This window comes from Myotis nattereri, assembly GCF_964212035.1.
Source record: "Myotis nattereri genome assembly, chromosome: 2".
NCBI classification, from domain to species: domain Eukaryota; kingdom Metazoa; phylum Chordata; class Mammalia; order Chiroptera; family Vespertilionidae; genus Myotis; species Myotis nattereri.
The window spans coordinates 111204412-111224110 of NC_138076.1; the positions used below are offsets into that span (position 1 = coordinate 111204412).

The window sequence follows — 19699 nt, forward strand, 5'->3', positions numbered from 1 at the left end:
TAATGTTGGTTCTTTATTGTTTTCCTGTTGTTGTTTTTTCTAGTTGTTCAGGTTTTCCTTTAACTCTTTGAGCATACTTAAGACATTTGTTCTTAAGTCTAGTAAGTCCACTATCTGGGCTTCTTCAGTGACATTTTTTATCTGTTTATTTTGTGTGTATTCTGAAAATCAGATTCCCCCAGGTTTGCTGGATTTTTTTTTTAAATTGTTGAAGACTGTAGTTGTTGGTTTGAGACTTTTCGGAACTATTTTTTGCAAAGATTATTCCTTGTGTGTGATCACTGAGATCTCTGTTCAGCAAATGGTTTGCAGAGATTTTTTAACACGAAGAATTTGATGTTTGCTTGGTTGCTGTAAACCTTTGGCTGTTTTTCAGAGCTCTGATAAAGTTTGTTCCAATAATTTCTAGATTTTTCAATGTTTCTATGGAAGCATGATAGCTTGGAGCTTCCTAGTTTGCTATCTTGCTGATTGTCATCCTCTATTGAATTTTCCAGTGTTCACTTTTGATCACCTGTTAATGGAAGAATATGAGTAATAGGTACTTAAATATAAAAGATCAAAGTGTTTAAAGTAGTTTTAAAGCAACTTAAATGAAATGATAAAAGCGAGATTCAGAAAATTTCCACTTGCGTTTTTACACTCAAAAGAGCGAAAACTTTTTTTTTTTTTCCTAATTGAGGTGGATTTTTTAACCTTAAGAATTGATATTTGGAAAAATAATCAAATGTTTATCTTTTTGTTTTGTTTTAAGAACTATGTTTTAGGTACTATAGGAAATTTAGGCACTGTAGTTCCTAAAAGAGCTATAAGAGATCTAAAACTTATCTAAAAGAGCTATAAGAGATCTAAAACTTTGGCCTGCGGGGATTGGGCCAAAACCAGCTCTCCTTAAATGACTACACTCCACTCTCCTCCTAAAGATAACCAAATAGTCCATTTAATAATAGAAAGCTCTATTTTATTCAATAATGCTGCCATTTCACAAACCCTACTGAAATTATTAATTTAAATATTTTATCAATTCACTTAAAAACCATTAGATGGAATAGTTGATAGGAAACTGGACACAATGCCAAAGTTGCACTACATGAATTACTTTATGACCACTGTACAATGCAGGAATTAGAATCATCACTCCAATCCATATGTGAATCTTAGCATATTCATAAACTTTAGTTATGATATATTCTAGCCAAAAAGCATTGGCTTTGATCCATCACACCTGTAGATAAAATTTTCATCTTTTAGGAAATTCAGGGAAGACACCCAACTCAGTGAACAAATAAATTAAATAACAGCATGACGACATAAACACATAAATCCAAAAGGTGGGACAGTCTACAGAAAAAGTAGCAGATTCTTCAATAAGACAGGGTCATTTTTAAAAGAATACACCAGACGTAACAAGATAACCAGATATGTGTAATCTTGGATTGGATACTAGTTTTGGTCGGTTGGAGAAATCTAAATTGGAAGTACTAATAAGAACACTTACTAAAATAGGAAAAGTGAGAGTTGATTTTTTAAAATGCAGGTTGTCAAATTGTATGTATGGTATGAGCTCATTTTTTGTAAAAAACAAAGGCATGGAAAGTGTCTGAAAATATCTAGAAGGATCTACATTTAAGATATCTGGAGGAATGTGATTAAAATTTTTTATGTCTATGCTAGTTTTATATGCTTCTTCTGAAATAAGTTATTTCAAATTTAAATTATATAACATGATTTCTATCTAATTTCAATTCTGACATTTCTTAATTTTATAAGGCATTTTTATAATATATACAACATTAAAAATTTAAGTTTCTATGAAACTGTAATATTTTAATCCCTTTATTTCTTAGATAGAGAGCCTGGATTTTTTATTTCTATTAAAGACAATTGAAGATTTCTATAAAAGTGAAGATGGGGAAAATCTAGAAATTCTCTGTCCAGTTCAAGATCAAGCATGTGTAGCCAAATTTGAAGATGGAGTTTGGTACCGGGCAAAAGTCATTGGTAGGCAATTTTGTACACTATTTCTACAAGGAAATGTTATGCTTAAGAACTGATATCATTTGAGTAGGTATAAATTGAATCTTGGGAGTGATATTATTTGATCTATAATTTTTATCTGTCATCTGTCTTTAGAAAGCTAGTGATAATGTTGGGAGATGAATCTCTGAGAGGCTCCTTAGATTTCATTTGATTTGACCATTTTTTTGTTTTCTAATGTCTGCTTTATTTAAGATGTTAAAAAGTGCTTAAATGACTACACTCCACTCTCCTCCTAATAGGCAAATACTTTTAACTCAGCCATTTCTTTTGATATCTACCTGTTATTTCTTTTCAATAACATGTAGTACTTTGTTGATATTTTCTTACATGTTACTTATTTTGTTAGATAAGTTTTAGATCTCTTATAGCTCTTTTGTCCCCTCACAGTTGTCTTACAGTTTTTACTTAAATTAATATTTTATGTGACTATTTTCATTGGTAAACCATAAAATATACTTTGTTTAATTCTGAGTTAATAATTGCATCAACTTTTTACTTTTTCTTTTAATTTTTTGGCTACATCTGCCTGATACTTCAAAACAGTTTTCCACATTTTTAGACTTTCAGATAATATTAGCTTTATTTAATTAATTAATTTATTTATTTTAATCCTCACCTGAGGATAATTTTTCCATTGCTCTTTAGAGAGGGAAGAAGAGGATGGGGGGAGAGAGAGAGAAAATCGATGTGAGAGAGAGACATCGATTGGTTGCCTCCTGCATATGCCCCAACTGGGATTGGGGATCGAACCTGCAAGCCAGGTACATGCCCTTGGCCGGAAACCAAACCCATGACCCTTCGGGTATGGGGGCCAACACTCTAATCACAGAGCAACACTGGCCAGAGCAGTTTTTTTAAAAATTTATTTATTTGTTATTTTATAATCTATATATATAAAAGCCTAAGTGACCTGCTAACTGACCAGTAGCTATGACACCCACTGACCACCAGAGGGCAGATGCTCAATGCAGGAGCTGAAACCATGGGCATGGAAACATGAAACAGACTGATGAATCTGAGAGGAAGGAGGGGTTTAGGGAGGGAAGAGATTAACCAAAGATCTTATATGCACACTAGAGGCCTGGTGCGGGGTCCCTTGGCCTGGCCTGCGGGGATTGGGCCAAAACCAGCTCTCCGATATCCACCGAGGGGTCCCGGATTGTGAGAGGGGGCAGGCCAGGCCCAGGGACCCCACTGGTGCACGAATCTGTGCACCAGGCCTCTAGTTAATATAATATTTTTATCTTTATTGCTGAATGTATTACATATGTCCCCTTATTTTCCCCATTGACCCCTTCTAGCCTGCCCCTGCCCCTCACCCCAGGTCTTCACCACACCACTGTCTGTGTCCATGGGTTATGCATATATATGCATACAAGTTCTTTATTTCATCTCTTCCCACTCCCTGACTTCCCTCTAGATTTGACAGTCTGTTCCATGTTTCTATGTCTCTGAGTCTATTTTTTTTATCAGTTTATTTTGTTCATTGGATTACACATATGAGTGAGTTCATGTGATACTTGTCTTTCTCTGACTGGCTTATTTCACTTAGTTTAGTATCTTCCAGGTCCTTCCATACTGTTTCAAAGGGTAAGAGACCCTTCTTTTTTACTGCTGCATAGTATTACATGGTGTAGATGTACCATAGCTTCTTTATCCACTCATCTACTGATGGGCACTAGGGCTGTTTCCAAATCTTAGCTATTGTAAATAGCACTGCTATGAACATAGGGGTGCATATGTTCTTTCTGATTGGTGTTTCAGGCTTCTTAAGGTATAGTCCTAGAAGTGGGATCACTGGGTCAAATGGCAGTTCTGTTTTTAATTTTTTTTTTTCTGTTTTTAATTTTTAGAGGAAACTCCACACTGATTTCCCTTGTGGCTGTACCAGTTTGCATTCCCACCAGCAGTGTATTAGGCTTCCTTTTTCTCCACATCCTCCCCAGCACTTCTTGTTTGTTAATTAATTGATAGCAGCAATTTTGACAGGTGTGAGGTGGTACCTCATTGTTTTAATTTGCATCTCTCTAATGATTAGTAATGTTGAGCATTTTTTCATATGTCTCTTGGCCATTTGTATGACTGCTTTGGAGAAGTGTCTGTTTAGGTCTTCTGCCCATTTTTTTTTATTGGGTTATTTGTTTTCCTTTTGTTGATTTCTATGAGTTCACTATATATTTTGGATATTAACCCCTTATTAGATGTATCACTGACAAATATGTTCTCCCATATTGTGGGTTCCCTTTTCATTTTGATGCTGATTTCTTTAGGTGTGCAGGTGCTTTTTTTTTTTAAATGTAGTCCCATTTGTTTATTTTTTCTTTTCTCTGGTATTATATCAGTGAAAATTTTGCTATGTGAGATGTCTGATATTTTGCTACCTATGTTTTCTACAAGGATATTTATGGTTTCACGACTTACATTTAAATCTTTTATCCATGTTGAGTTTATTCTCTTTTTTTTTCAATATATTTTATTGATTTTTTACAGAGAGGAAGGGAGAGAGAGAGAGTTAGAAACATCGATGGGAGAGAAACATCGATCAGCTGCCTCCTGCACATCTCCCACTGGGGATGTGCCCACAACCCAGGTACATGCCCTTGACCGGAATCGAACCCGGGACCCCTCAGTCCGCAGGCCGACGCTCTATCCACTGAGCCAAACCGGTTTCGGCTGTTGAGTTTATTCTTATGTTTGGTTTAAGTTGGTGGTCTAGTTTCATTTTTTACATGTACCTGTTCAGTTCCAACACCATTTATTCAAGAGACTGTCTTGAATCCATTGTATATTCTTGCCTCCTTTATCGAAGATTAATTGAGCATAACAGCTTGAGTCGATTTCTAGGGTCTCTATTCTGTTCCATTGATCTATTTGTCTGTTCTTGAGCCAATACCAGGCTGTTTGTAGTATAGCTTGATATCTGGTTTTGTGATCCCTCCAATTTTGTTCTTCTTTCGATTGCTGTGGCTTTTCGGGGTCTTTTTTGTTTCCATATAAATTTTGGAGTGTTTGTCCTAGATCTGTGAAATATGCTATTTGTATTTTAATAGGGCTTTCATTGAATCTATATATTGCTTTGGGTAGTGTGGACATTTGAATGATGTTGATTCTATCAGTCCGTGACATAGTATATTCTTCCATGTGTTTATATAGTCTTCTTTCTCTTTTTTCCATGTTCTATATTTTTTAGTACAAGTCTTATATTTAGTTTTTAACTGTGAAAACATTCTTCTGTCTTCTGCTCCAATTAGAATGCTTGTCCCTTAGGTTTACTGCACTTTTGTTATCCTGGGAATTTATTTCCCTTGGTCATACACTTCACTGTTCTCTGTATGGGATCCATTGTTTCTTGGATCTGAGGTTTACCTCTTCGGTTTACTCTCTTATTTTGGTGGAGCATCTTCTGATTGTTTCGTCAGAGAAAATAAATGATAGGTAAATTTTGAGACCTTTCATGTCTCCTGACTCACCTCTCATGCGATTAATAATTTGGGTAAAAAATTGTTTAAATTCCAACCTTTATCTTTTTATTTTGTTTAAAACGGCATCTTCCTTCAGAGACTTGAGGAATGGTAAGGTTCTAATGGTAGTGGTACAGTTGAGAATATTCTTCTAGATTAGGGATGGGGAGTGTTGGGCCCTTATGCCATATAAGGCCCGTGAAATGATTTGGTCTGGCCCGAACATGGCATTATGGGTGAATTAGTTAAATGTTTGATAAAATATAGCAGGCTAATTTTTAAGTTGATAATTTTGTGTGGCCTGTGAATGATGTTATAAATATCCAAATGGCCATTGGAAGAAAAAAGGTTCCCCACCCCTGTTCTACATAAAGATTCCAGTGGAAGTGGGGACAGGTTCCCTGACCTTCTTACCTTTTAGAGACAAGTGCCCTCCCAGTCACCTCAGTTATGGAAGGGCTTAAGTTGTTTGACGTGTTATCTTGAGTGCTTGTGTTGTTCTACCTTTTCCACTTCTGTTAAGGAGCAAAGAAAGCCTGTATTTTTCCCATATTGAAAGCATATATAGTATCAGTCCTTAAATTTGAAAATGATGGCAACAAGGTTAGTAGCACTGTATACATGTTCTGAGAAAAGCTAAAGTCAACTGTGTATTGTGAGTTTTTCTAAGAAAGGTCAGTTGTGTTTGATCTGTTTTTTTAGTATGTTTTCGTTAATTTTCAGAGAGAGGAAGGGAGAGGGAAAGAGAGAGAGGAAGAGAGAAACATCAAAGATGAGAGAGAATTATCAATAGGCTGCCTCCTGCATGCCTCTTACTGGGGATAGAGCCTGAACCTGGGCAAGTGCCCTGACTGGGAATCGAACCATAACCTCCTGTTTCATGGGTTGACCCTCAGCCACTTAGCTATACCAGCCAGGTTGTATTGGTCTTTATTCAAACTTCATTGTATTTGAATATTTAGAGGTTTCTTTGGTATCCTTTAAAATATAGAGACTAGATTGACATAGAAGTCTGTCTCCACTTGCTTTTACACAATATCCTGAAAATAAATTTTGAAAATTCCATAGTTACATATTATATGAATGAATCCTTAGTTTTTTATTATTAAATTTTTTGCCTTGTTTGATGACCTGTGTTGATAATCAACACTTATTAAGTGCTTGCTTTATGCTTGGTGCTCTGTAAAATGTTTTAAATAGGTAAATTCTCAAAAAAAAAGTTGAACAAGATTTGATTGTTTGATATACACATTTTACAGATGAAATAATGGGGGTTGGAGAGAAAAATTAACTTGCTCAGGGTAATACCTTGGAGATTTTAATTAGCTTGCTTAGAGTCACATGCCCATCAGTGACTGAGCTATAGTTCTAACCAAGACAGTTAATTCAAAGTCTAATTCTTAACTTTTAGGCTATAATCATGAGCACTTGATAGCTATTTTATTATGCTTATTTTGGTTGTTCCTTCAATATCTTTTTTTTTTAATATTTTTTATTGATTAAGATATTGCATATGTGTACCCTCTACCCGCCCCCCCCCCCCGCTCATCCCCTCACCCCCCTGTTGTCCGTGTCCATTGGTTAGTCCTATATGCTTGCATATAAGTCCTTTGGTTGATCCTTCCCCCTTGCCCCCACCCTCCCCTACCTTCCCTCCAAGGCCCGACAGTCCAATCAAAGCCTCTCCGTCTCTGGATCAGTCCTTGTTCATCAGTTTATGTTGTTCATTATATTCCACAAATAAGTGAGATCTTGTGGTATTTATCCGCTCTCCAGTTCCATCCATGCTGTGGCAAATGGTAAGAGTTCCTTTTTCTTCTTCCTCTTCTTAAAGAATACCTTTCAGCATTTCATATAATGCTGGTTTGGTGGTGATGAACTCCTTTAGCTTTTTTTTATCCGTGAAGCTCTTTATCTGACCTTCCATTCTGAATGATAGCTTTGCTGGATAAAGTAATCTTGGTTGCAGGCTCTTGCTATTCATCTCTTTGAATATTTCTTGCCACTCTCTTCTGGCCTGCATGGTTTCTGTTGAGAAATCAGCTGACAGTCGGATGGGTACTCCCTTGTAGGTAACTGAGTTTCTTTCTCTTGCTGCTTTTAAGATTCTCTCTTTGTCTTTTGCTCCTGGCATTTTAATTATGATGTGTCTTGGTGTGGTCCTCTTTGGATTCCTTTTGTTTGGGGTTCTCTGCACTTCTTGGACTTGTAGGTCCATTTCTTTCACCAGGTGGGGGAAGTTTTCTGTCATTATTTCTTCAAAAAGGTTTTCAATATCTTGCCCTCTCTCTCCTTCTGGTACCCCTATGATTCTGATGTTGGTACGCTTGAAGTTGTCCCAGAGGTTCCTTACACTATCTTCATACTTTTTGAATCTCTTTTCTTTTTTCTTTTTCGTTTGGGTATTTTTTGTTTCTTTGTATTTCAAATCTTTGACTTGATTCTTGGGATCCTCTTGTCTGCTGTTGGATCTCTGTAAAATATTCTTTATTTCAGTCAGTGTATGCTTAATTTCTAGTTGGTCCTTTTTCATGACCTCCATGGTCTCACTATACTCCTTGAGGCATTCATTAAATTTATTGGCGGTTTCCATAAAATTCTTGAAAAACCTTATAAACGTGGCCTTGAACTCTATATCCAGTCGTCTGTCCTCCTCCGTTTCTGACAATTGTGACCTGTTTCTCTGTCTCCGCATTTTGGCTGCTTCCCTGTGTTGATAGAGTGGCCCTGCGCGCCAGGTGTCCTGTAGGGCCCAGTGGCTCAGCCTCCCCAGTTACCTGGGGTGGACACTCTTGGTGCACTCTTGGTGCCTTGGTTGATGTAGGATCACTGGGAGGAATTGACCTCCAGGCCAATTGGCTGTGGGAAGCAGCTGTGTCTGAAGTGGGAGAATGGTCCCCCTCTGACCACTGGGTACAGTGGCTCCTGGATCTAAGGAGGTGCTAATTCAGCCCCTGCCTGAGGCCTCACAGCCGGGCCATGAAGAGGCTCAGCTGTGAAGCAATGCAAGCCGCTGCGGGGCCTTGGGCCTTCTCTTGGAAGTTCCGGGTCTGGCTGGCCTGGCTGCAGTTAGGTAATTATCAGGTTGCAAAGGGCCGGGGCATTCACATGCAAAAGCCTCTGCCGCAGCCTGGGTGGGGTGGGGTCTCAGGGAGGCAAAAGGCCGGAGAAAGAAGTAATGGCTGATTCTCCGCGCCCGGAGTCGCGCGTCTCAGTGTCCCGGTAACGGCTGCAAGCACCTCTGAGGGAAATCTGCCCTCAAGTTCGCCCGCTGCCGCCTGAGAGAGCAGCCTCTCCCCGTATGTGTCCTGGGTCCCCAGAGACTTCCCAGAACCGGAGATCAGAGCAGTTGGGAGCTTGTGATTCAAAAAGACATCCGCGTCCTCAGGTGCCACCCCCTTTCCGCGCGCGCGAGCCACCGCCGTACCTCTGCACTCAGCCTCCGCAGCTCCTCTGGCTCTCAGCGTGCCCTTCCCTTCTTCCAGCTGTAGAAATTACACTCAGCCAGCCTTCCTGTTTTTCTGGACGATGTTTGCTCCGTTCTTTGGGATAATTTTCAATTGCTGTGGGAGGCGACTATTTCCCGGTGTTTATCCATGCCGCCATCTTAGTTTCTCCTCGTTCCTTCAGTATCTTATTTCTTAGTCACCAAGTCTGAACAACTATGGATTATGGTTGATTTTTTTAAGTTCACATATTAGAAATATTTTTTTACATTTTAACAAATATTAAGTTTGTATGTTTGTTAAGAAGACCGGAGAAAAAACAAGCAATGCTTAGAGAAATGGAGTTACACTTTTATTATTATTATTATGCACAGGCCCAGAGAAAAATGTCTTTCAAATTCTGAGCAAAAACATGGAGGAAGCTTTCCCTGTTGATACTTTTTCCAGTTCTTTGTCTCCCAAATTTGGAATGAGACTTCCAGACCTTCTGAGAAAGAAGGTCTGTGTGCTGGGAAGGGGCCATGAGACCATATCTCAAGGCCTGGCTTGTGCCAGCACTGACAGCTCTGTCTGGGGCATCATTTATGGACTCTCTGGAATGGGAGTAGTCTTATTTTCTCTATTATTTAAGCAAGCAGGTGTTTATAGAAGCCAAAATAACAGGGTTAAAATTTCAAACAGCAGTTTTTATATAAGATGGAGGTTACTATGCTTCATGTTGAACATAAAAGTATTCTAATCTGCCTTGGTCAGGGTGACTCGGTTGGAGTGTCATCCTGTACACCAGGTGGTGGCATGTTGGATTCCCAGGTTGTGGGTTCAATCCCTGACTAGGGCAAGTATGGGAGGCAATCAGTAAATGTTTCTCTCTCACATCTCTCCCCCTCTCCCCCACCCTCTTTCCCTCTCTCCTCCTTTCCCTTTTCTCCCTCTCCCTTCCTCCCTCTCTCCTTTTCTCTCACTAAAATCAATTTTTAAAAATTTTTAAGTATTAGTTGACTTTAAATCACTCTAAATTTTGCTAGATAGATTTTTCTTTCCAAGTTTGTGATTTCTAATTTCATAATTTTTGAAGGATTGCCTGGACATCGTGAAGTTGAAGTTAAATATGTGGACTTTGGCAATACTGCAAAAATAACACTTAAAGAAATGCGTAAAATAAAGGATGAATTTCTGAATCCCCCAGAGAAGGTAATTTATTTCTTGTGAATCATAGGTTTAGAATATTAGCACACATATGAAAGTATTTTTAAAAGTCATTTCACCATAGAAATGTTCTGGTAACATTTTTGTCTATACATAAATTCTGTTACATGACTATAGAGATGTTCTAGTTGCTATCCTATATAATAAAAGGGCAATATGCAAATTGACCCTAACAGCAGAACGACTGGGAATGACTGGTCACTATGACACACACTGACCACCAGGGGGCAGACGCTCAATGCAGGAGCTGCCCCCTGATGGTCAGTGCGCTCCCACAGGGGGAGCTCGGCTCAGCCACAGCCAGGCTGATGGCTGCCAGCACAGCATTGGTGGCAAGAGCCTCTCCCACCTCCTCAGCAGCACTAACGATGTCCGACTGCAGCTTAGACCTGCTCCCCGCTGGAAAGTGGACATCCCCCAAGGCCTCCTGGGTTGCCAGAGGGATGTCTGACTGCCAGCTTAGGCCTGATCCTCCAGGGAGCGGGCCTAAGACAGCAGGTAGACATCCCCCGAGGGGTCCCAGACTGCAGGAGGGCACAGGCCTGGCTGAGGGAATCCCCCCAAGTGCACAGATTTTTGTGCACCAGGCCTCTAGTTTAAGAAATAATGTGTATCTTAGCAAATAAGCATTCATTATAAACAAATGTGTATATATATTTGTGTCTTTATAAGAATTTTCTGGTCTGCAGCGTGTAATGTTATTTTGAAATATCTATATAATGTGGGAAGAGTATGTGTTAAAAAAAAGCTCATTACAGAAGTATTTTTACTGTGATCCCATTTATGTTTAAGTGTATCTAACATGTGCAAGAGAAAGAGAGATGTCTACAAGAATGAAGAAGAAAACAATGTAGCCTTCTTTATCCTCTGAATTGCTGTTGGCAGTATTTTTCATTTTAAAATGGGTAGGAAGTTATAGGAAGAGGTTAAAAATATAGATAAGCAAAATGAGGGGAATCACTCAGAATTATTCAATATTTTTTAATATATACTTTATTGATATTTTTTACAGAGAGGAAGGGAGAGGGATAGAGAGTTAGAAACATTGATGAGAGAGAAACATCAATCAGCTGCCTCCTGCACACCCCCTACTGGGGATGTGCCCGCAACCAAGGTGCATGCTTTTAACTGGAATTAAACCTGGGACCCTTCAGTCTGCAGACCGACGCTCTATCCACTGAGCCAAACCAGTTAGGGCTTATTCAATATTTTTAAAGTACTTCCATAATATGCATCGTCTCTGTTTTTAACAATTATAGGATTATGCTGTATACAGTCCTATAGCCTGCTTTTCTCATTTAATAATGTAGCATAAGCTTCTTGTAATTCTTTTGATGGATGTTTGTTATTCCAGTATCCTGTTGATTCCAATTATTTGCATTTATAAAATACTGCCATAGGCATCTTCCATATTTATTTATTTTCTGAATATGTATTAAATTCAAACACAAAGTTTAGTTTGAACACACATAAACTTTAATTCTAAAATAACTAGAAATTAAGTTTACTTTCTTAATGGTGCAATTTTGTTTGACACAGGCAATTAAATGTAAGCTGGCCTATATTGAACCATGTAAAGGGACATTGCAGTGGTCCAAAAAAGCTAAAGAAAAATTTGAAGAAAAAACTCAAGATAAATTTATGACATGTTCAGTCATTAGTAAGCTATTTTCATTTTTATATTTTGCTCTGTGATCATACATAATTTTAAATAAGAATAACATTCACCAGATCTTATAATAAATTCAGTGTGTCATCAACAAGAGTAGTGAAGATGACTTTTATTGAAATTAGGTAAAATGGAGTAGTGTCTTCCATGCTCTAGAGCAAGCATGTCAAACTCGCCACCTGGGCTGCATGTGGCCCACAACGAACATTTTTGCAGCCCAGCCAATATAACAGTATGTAAGAAACGTTTTAATAAAAATTTCATAACTTAATTTTTACAATATCCTGATATATAAAATTATTAATAATGAACTACAATGTTCTCTCATGACTCATTACTATAATCATGTTGCATTCATTTCCCTTACGCACCTAACACACAGGTGCACCATTTCTCTCCACTAATACTAACAGTGAATATTTTAGCAGCCAATTGCCACATCATTAGTCTTATACTGACTTGTTTGGTGTGCACAACAGGAAATATTTCACTTTTGGAGAAAAAGAAAAATAGGTTTATTTGTGTTATGCTTATTAATTTGTGCAGTTATTCAATGTCTGGTAAGTTAATGTTCAAGAAAAAATAATTTTTATTAAAATTTTGTTATTTGATGTTAATGATTACTCATTTATTTCAGCCCTTTGTATTCAGCATGTCTTTATAGAAATAAACCTACATTTCTATGAAAATTGAAGCTTTTGTTTTTTTGCAGTCTACATAAACTTAAAACTTGTTTATTTGGCCCATGTTAGCCTTTGAGTTTGACATACTTGCAGTCTAGAGTTTTAAATCAGTACATGAGGTTAAAATTACTATTAACGATCAAGTCACCCTTAACACAGCCTCTTGAAAGCCCTAAAGCTAGGAATTAGCTTCTCTTATTTCTGTTCGCATTTTTGCCAGGACTGTGTCCCTGATTTTGCAATAATGGAGGTCAGTGTTTAATTTGCAGGAAAGTGAGGGGAGGGAAGGCATAACTGGTAAATAGTTTTTGTTTTCATTTCATTTGACTTGAGTAAATTGAACAATAGACTCTCAGTGTATTTTGAAAAAAGTTACTTCTTTTTTGGCATTGTTTGGGTCCAAGACATAGGCTGACACTAGCCAACAATTTTGTAACCCAACAAATTGTGAAAATCAAAACTTCAATGGCACAACCTGATCTGAATCAACATGAGGAGATATATATATAATTTCTGCCTCCTTTACAATGAATAGTCACACAGTCAGTCCTTGCTTAACATGGTCATCACACAGTCAGTCCTTGCTTAACGTGGTCAATGGGTTCTGAGACCTTAAGCAAAATAACATGTAACGAAACCATTTTTACCATAGGCTAATTGATATAAACGAGTTTAGTTCCTAGGCATCTCATCAATGTTAATAACAAAATGACATAATTTGAGGACCTGCATATATTCCACTTCAGGATAATAATGTTTGTTTGTGGGATGCTGTCTCAGAATCTACTGGGGGTATTATAAAATATGCAACTTTTCTCAATTTGAAGAAATCTGAAACATGTCTCATTCCAAGGGGCTTGGATAGGGGGATTGGGAATCTTAATTATCTGAGACTTTATATGTTCCAAAGCTATGATCGACATCGGCTTTGTTGGTTTTAATGAGTACTAGTGTAGGATACACAAGACCATGTTTGCTTAGGGTTGATTTATGGGCCTTTAAGGGTAATTTTTACTATGTCATTTTTTTTCTTTTCTTTTTTTTTTAAATCCTCACCTGAGGATATTTTTCCCATTGATTTCCAGACAGAATGTAAGGGAGGGAGGAGGGGAAAAGAGAGATGGAAGGGAGGAAGGAAGGGGAGAGAGAGTGAAACATTGACATGAGGGATACACATCAATTGGTTGCCTCCTGCACGAGCCCCTACTGGGGCTAGGGAACCTGAAACCGAGGTATGTGCCCTTGCCTGGGAATCAAACCCATGACCCTTTGGTCTGAGGGCCAATGCTCTAACCAGGGGTCCTCAAACTACGGTCCGCGGGCCACATGCAGCCCACCGAAAACATTTATCCAGCCCACTGGGCGTTTTTTGCCACCGCTATGTGCATAGGAATTTGTTCATAGTTTTTTTTTTAAACTATAGTCTGGTCCTCCAACGGTCTGAGGGACAGTGAACTGGCCCCCTGTTTAAAAAGTTTGAGGACCCCTGCAACCACTGAGCAAACCAGCCAGGGCTATATCCATTTTTTTTCACTTTTCTCATACTACCATTAAATGAACCCAACCATTGTCAGATTATTAGCCTGTTTTACAATTAGGAAACTGAAGCTTAGAGATCAAGTGCTCAAGGTCACATAGCCTAGAAATGATGACATATGTGATCATTTATTCACTTTTATATAAGAAATTTTTTTCTGAAGAAATAGTTCCATAAAAGAGGATTATGATTATAAAAATTGAATCTTTAGTTTATAGAATTTTTATATCTGGCTTCTCTGATATGAGCAGTAAATTAAGGGCCTCTTAGACCTTGAGTAACCTCCACCGATTTTGAGCTTTACCCTAGATAATTATGCTTCCCAACTTTCCTTTTGATATTTATTCTGTTGATTTTGAGCTCTTCCCATGAATGTCCCCTCCTGTGGACAGCCCATCAAGACTGGGCTCCCTGCCCTAACCGGTTTGGCTCAGTGGATAGAGTGCCAGCCTGTAGACTGAAAGGTCCTAGGTTCGATTCCGGTCAGGGGCATGTGCCTTGGTTGTGGGCACATCCCCAGTGGGAAGTGTGCAGGAGGCAGTTGATTGATGTTTCTCTCTCATCGATGTTTCTAACTCTCTATCCCTCTCCCTTCCTCTCTGTATAAAATCATTAAAATATATTTAAAAAAAAAAAAAAGACTGGGCTCCCTGGGTTTTTTTCTTGACTCCTCTTTTCTCTTATTTGTTATACCAACAGAATCCAAACACTAGTCCCACCATAGTTATTAACCTTGATCAGCGGTTCTCAACCTGTGAGTCGCGACCCCTTTGGCGGTCAAACGACCCTTTCACAGGGGTCGCCTAAGACCATCCTGCATATCAGATATTTACATTACGATTCATAACAGTAGCAACATTACAGTTATGAAGTAGCAATGAAAATAATTTTATGGTTGGGTCACAACATGAGGAACTGTATTTAAAGGGTCAGAAAGTTGAGAACCACTGATCTAGATCATAGTTACTAACCAAAAGGCCCTGCTCAACCTTAAATAGTTTTCCCCACTAACCTGCACAATGATGAGATTAAGAGGTCAAGACATTTATAATAAAGTGAACTACCACAGATGAGAATGAGAGCTTCCCATTAATATGCATTGCTACCTTATAAAGCAAGGGACATTTGAATTGGAAATAGGAGCAGAGCAGGGAGGTGGTAAAGGTACAGAACACAAGGAAAGCTGGCCCTGTTGGAATAAAGAACTTGATACATGGGAAGCAGGAAATCAGATAACTGAAAGGAACATAAGAGACAAAGTAAGGAGGTCAAAGTTTATTGAGGCTCTCAGCCTTTTGTTTCTAGATAATATACCTGGTCTATTGAAAAGTAGTTATAAATGATTTCAGGTTCTTGAAAAACATTTTCTAGTATGTATTCTTATTAGTAGATGATATAGGATGTTATTGTTGGTAACAGTTTATCTTTTTATTTGGAATCCTCATTCTGACTAACAGGTACCAGCCACTAATGTATGGAAGGTGCAGGCATAAACTGATCTCCATGCTTAGAAGTATGTGTTGCCTAAAGAAATTCCTCTATCATTTATTCAGATACTCATTGAGCAGATTCTCTATGCTGTGTCCCATAAATAAGTAAATAGGCACATGAGATATAAACTTTACCCTCAGCTAACTCCTAGTTTAGTTTAAGAAATAGATCTAATAAATAATCAACCAATTTGTTTTCTAAAAGAAATTTAGATGGTTTCTCCTAAAATCCAGTTGATTAAGGGATGGGAAAAAATTCTACTTAAGGGTTCTAGCTTGAGTTTTTGTTATTTTTAACTTTGTGCAATTTTTATAAAAACCATAAACCTTTGCAAATAATCACTGACCTAAATTAATTTTTATTCATTTTTTTGTCCTCTGGAACTTGATTGAATCTGATAAAACAGTGTAAAAACATACACAAAACAATTTTTCAATGAATATATGTCAATTTATATTTTTCTGAATCTAAAAGTTTTAAACTGTTTTTGGTTCATTATAGAACACCACACAGTAGCATAAAATGAACATTTTATTATTTTGTATATGCTATGGATGATATTGGCAATTCTTTTATGTCTGCAAAATGATACTTTTACCCTTAGAGACTTTGACATTATTCAGCAAGAAACCTCATGTACACAAAATGAAAAAAGTTTCCAGTTTTTTTAATTGCTTCATTTAGTATATTTTACAACATATTTCTTTCTTTCCCTAAACGAGTCTTAATGGTTTTATAGGAATTCTGGAAGATAACATGCTCTTGGTTGAGCTTTTTGATTCTCTTGGTGCTCCTGGAATGACTCCTATTAGTATTAATGACCAGCTAATCAAAGAGGGCCTAGCATCTTATGAAGTAGGGTAAGTACACCTGTAAACTTTTATTTTTAGTTCATATGTAACACTTTATTCACAAGAAGGAAAACTGGCATGTCATTCCCCTTTGGGTATCTACTTGGGCCATAGGTGGGATTTTTTCCCCTGTTGTTAGGTTGGGAACAAAATTGAAGTCATTGGTCTAATAGGGACTAGAGTGGCTTTTCCCTCCAACCCTAAGGAATCCTGAAACCACGAGAATGGCTCCTAGAGATTGAAGGTACATTTTAGAAAAGGATATTGGCACCTTATTTCTAGATTGAACGTCTACTTGGAAAGCCTCTTGTACCTGTTTGAGAAGAGAATTAGGAAGAGAGAAGGCAGGATACAGAATAAGCATACTGGTAGAGTACCCCACATTTCCATTTGGAGAAATGTGAATTTTCCTGGGTTCAAGCAGATACTTTGAAAGAGAAGCAGGTTTGAGCCATTGTGCTGATACTCAGGGCAGGACAATGGTTGAGATGACACTAGAAGCAGAAGGACAGAGTGGTGGTGAGGAAGAGATTGGGAGGGTTTGGAATCAAGACAAAGCAATTCTTCCACAATAGGGACTTATGCAGTGGGGTGGCTCTTGACGGATTTTCTGAAGAACTCCCACATATAACCCTTAAGAAAGCCAATATTTGATAACACCCAGAGAAGGGAAAGCCAGAGAAGCTGTGACACTCAGCAGAAGCCTGCAGTCATGTGCTCAGTGTGTGGTCTTGCTTCCCCTCCCAACCCTAACACTAGAAGAGCTAGTAGCAAAAGAGAGAGGGCCTGTCCTTTTTCCAGTATATACTGAGTGGCCAGATTATTATAACCACCTGATGTTTGTAGGCAAATTAACTATAATTTCACGCTTAAGTTGCTAGAGGGCCAGACCATTATAAATAGGGAAGCAGGTTGTTTACCACGACAGTAGAAGTGATTTTTTTTCTGAAGATATGGGTAAACAACGTGATTTAACAGCCTTTGAACGTGGGATATATTTGAACCCGAGTGGCCAGATTATTATGACCACCCCATCAGTACTTCGTTGGGCCACCTTTTGCCTTCAGTACTGCAGTGATTCTTCTTGGCATTGACTCCACGAGATGTTGAAAGGTGATGCGAGGAATCTGACACCAGGCCTGATGAACAGCACTGTCCAGTTCTGTGAGATTTGATGGGTGTGGAAGCAGCTGCCTGATGGCTCTTTTAACTTTGTCCCACACATGCTCAATTGGATTGAGATCTGGTGATTGTGGGGGCCACCTAAGCAAGGTAAAGTCTCCCTCATGTTCTTGAAACCAGTCCTGCACAATACGAGCACCGTGGCATGGCACATTGTCTTGTTGGAAGAAGCCATCTCCATTGGGATACGCCATCAACATGTTAGGATGAACTTGAACAGCAACGATACTTAGGTATGTTGTGCTATTCAGACGTTGTTCCACACGAATTAAAGGACCCAAATCATGCCAGGAAAATATGCCCCAAACCATAACACTGCCCCCACCAGCTTGAAGAGTTGTACTCATGCATCTGGGGTGCATGCTTTCATGCTGTTTCCGCCAAATTCTCACTCTGCCATCTGCATGATGCAACTGGAAACGTGATTCATCGGACCACATGACTTTTTTCCAATGCTCGACTGTCCAATCCTTGTGTTCCTGTGCAAATTGGAGACATTTTATCTTGGTGACTGCAGACAGCAAAGGTGTTCGAACAGGCCTTCGGCTTCCATATCCCATACGATGCAGTGTACGGCTAATTTGCCTACAAACGTCAGGTGGTCATAATAATCTGGCCACTCACGTTCAAATATATCCCACGTTCGAAGGCTGTTAAATTGCGTTGTTTACCCATATCTTCAGGAAAAAAATCACTTCTGTCGTGGTAAACAACCTGCTTCCCTATTTATAATGGTCTGGCCCTCTAGCAACTTAAGCGTTAAATTATAACTAATTTGCCTACAAACATCCGGGGGTCATAGTAATCTGGCCACTCAGTGTAAGTCCTAAGTGAGGAGGAGACAGAGGTGAAAGGAAACTCTTAAATATATTAGACTGAGTTTTGTTAGTCAAAGTTATTGAAATATAACATATACAATAAAAATTCACCCCTTTTAAGGTGCATAGTTATGGATTTTGATAAATATGTATGTATCATTTAAATATCTTACAATGTCATATATCAGTTGTGCCTCAGTAAAGATGAAATTTAAAAAAAAATTGTCCATCTTGTCATAAAGTATGGTTAACACACAGTAGAAGATAACATGTATGTGTCAAACTGAGAACATGCCCTCAAATTATTCATTAATATTAAATTGTTACATGGACGTATGTCAAATAATCAAATTACTTCTTCTGTTGTAGCCAAAAGTTAGAGGTACAGTTCTTTCTTGGCCATTAGAACCTGGTATTTCTTTGAGTTATTCTGTCGGCTAGTGCTCAGAGTTCATATCAGATAAGGACTGAAAACTGTCCATTAGATTTTGCAGCAAAAATCGGTCATCTTGGTTAGCTAAATCTCAAACTTATGGTGAAAGGAATTAACTTTTTCCTTTATAGAAATAGAAAATGGCATCTAATTATCTGTGGTTTGAGTCTGAACTAATGGGATATATCAAACATTCTAAACTCTTTATTTAATAATTTTGCTCCTTAACACCCTTTAATAGCATTTGTTTTCCACTTGCATTTTAAATGGCAAACATTGATACTTTTTAGTCGAGGGGAAATATTCAATTTATCAAAAAACTGAAAATTCTTGGTGAGTACAAAATATCAGTGGGAAATGGTGAAATTATGAGCAAAGTTGGTACTTTTTAAAAATCCTCACCAACGACATGCTTTTATTGATCTTAGAGAGAGAGGATGGGAGAGATTGGTTGATGTGCCCCGATGCGGTTCAAACCCACAACTTGGGTATGTGCCCTGACCGAGAATCAAACCCATGACCTTTCTGTGTAGGGGAAGACACTCCAACCAACTGAGCCACACCAGCCAGGGCCAAAGTTGGCATTTTCTTTTTACCTTTTAGGGAGAGGAGAGGGAGAAACATCGATTGGCTCTCTCCCATATGTACCTCAACTGACAAACATTGATCAGCTGCCTTCCAAACGCACCCCAACTGGTGACTGAAACCCAGGCATGTGTCCTGACTAAGAATCGAGCTGGTGATCCCCCACCCCGACACCCAGGATGAGTCACACCAGCAAGGGCAAAAGTTGGTATTTTAAGCTGTGTTTTTAAGATAGAAAGTTTGGCTTTTAGGTTTTTCTTTTTGTGCTTACTTTGGTGGTAGTTAATAACTTCTTTT

General features: G+C 38.4%; 1 protein-coding gene across 1 annotated transcript in view; it reads left to right on the plus strand.

Moving 5' to 3' along the window:
- RNF17 (ring finger protein 17) overlaps nt 1–19699 on the plus strand; it is a gene marked incomplete at both ends in the record, with an annotated part of 152520 nt that overhangs the window by 85115 nt on the left and 47706 nt on the right. The window contains 4 exons of the mRNA XM_081083577.1: nt 1848–2001; nt 10023–10138; nt 11693–11813; nt 16273–16393. Of these exons, the coding sequence (XP_080939703.1) occupies nt 1848–2001; nt 10023–10138; nt 11693–11813; nt 16273–16393 (512 nt within the window). The remainder of the gene's footprint in view (nt 1–1847; nt 2002–10022; nt 10139–11692; nt 11814–16272; nt 16394–19699) is intronic.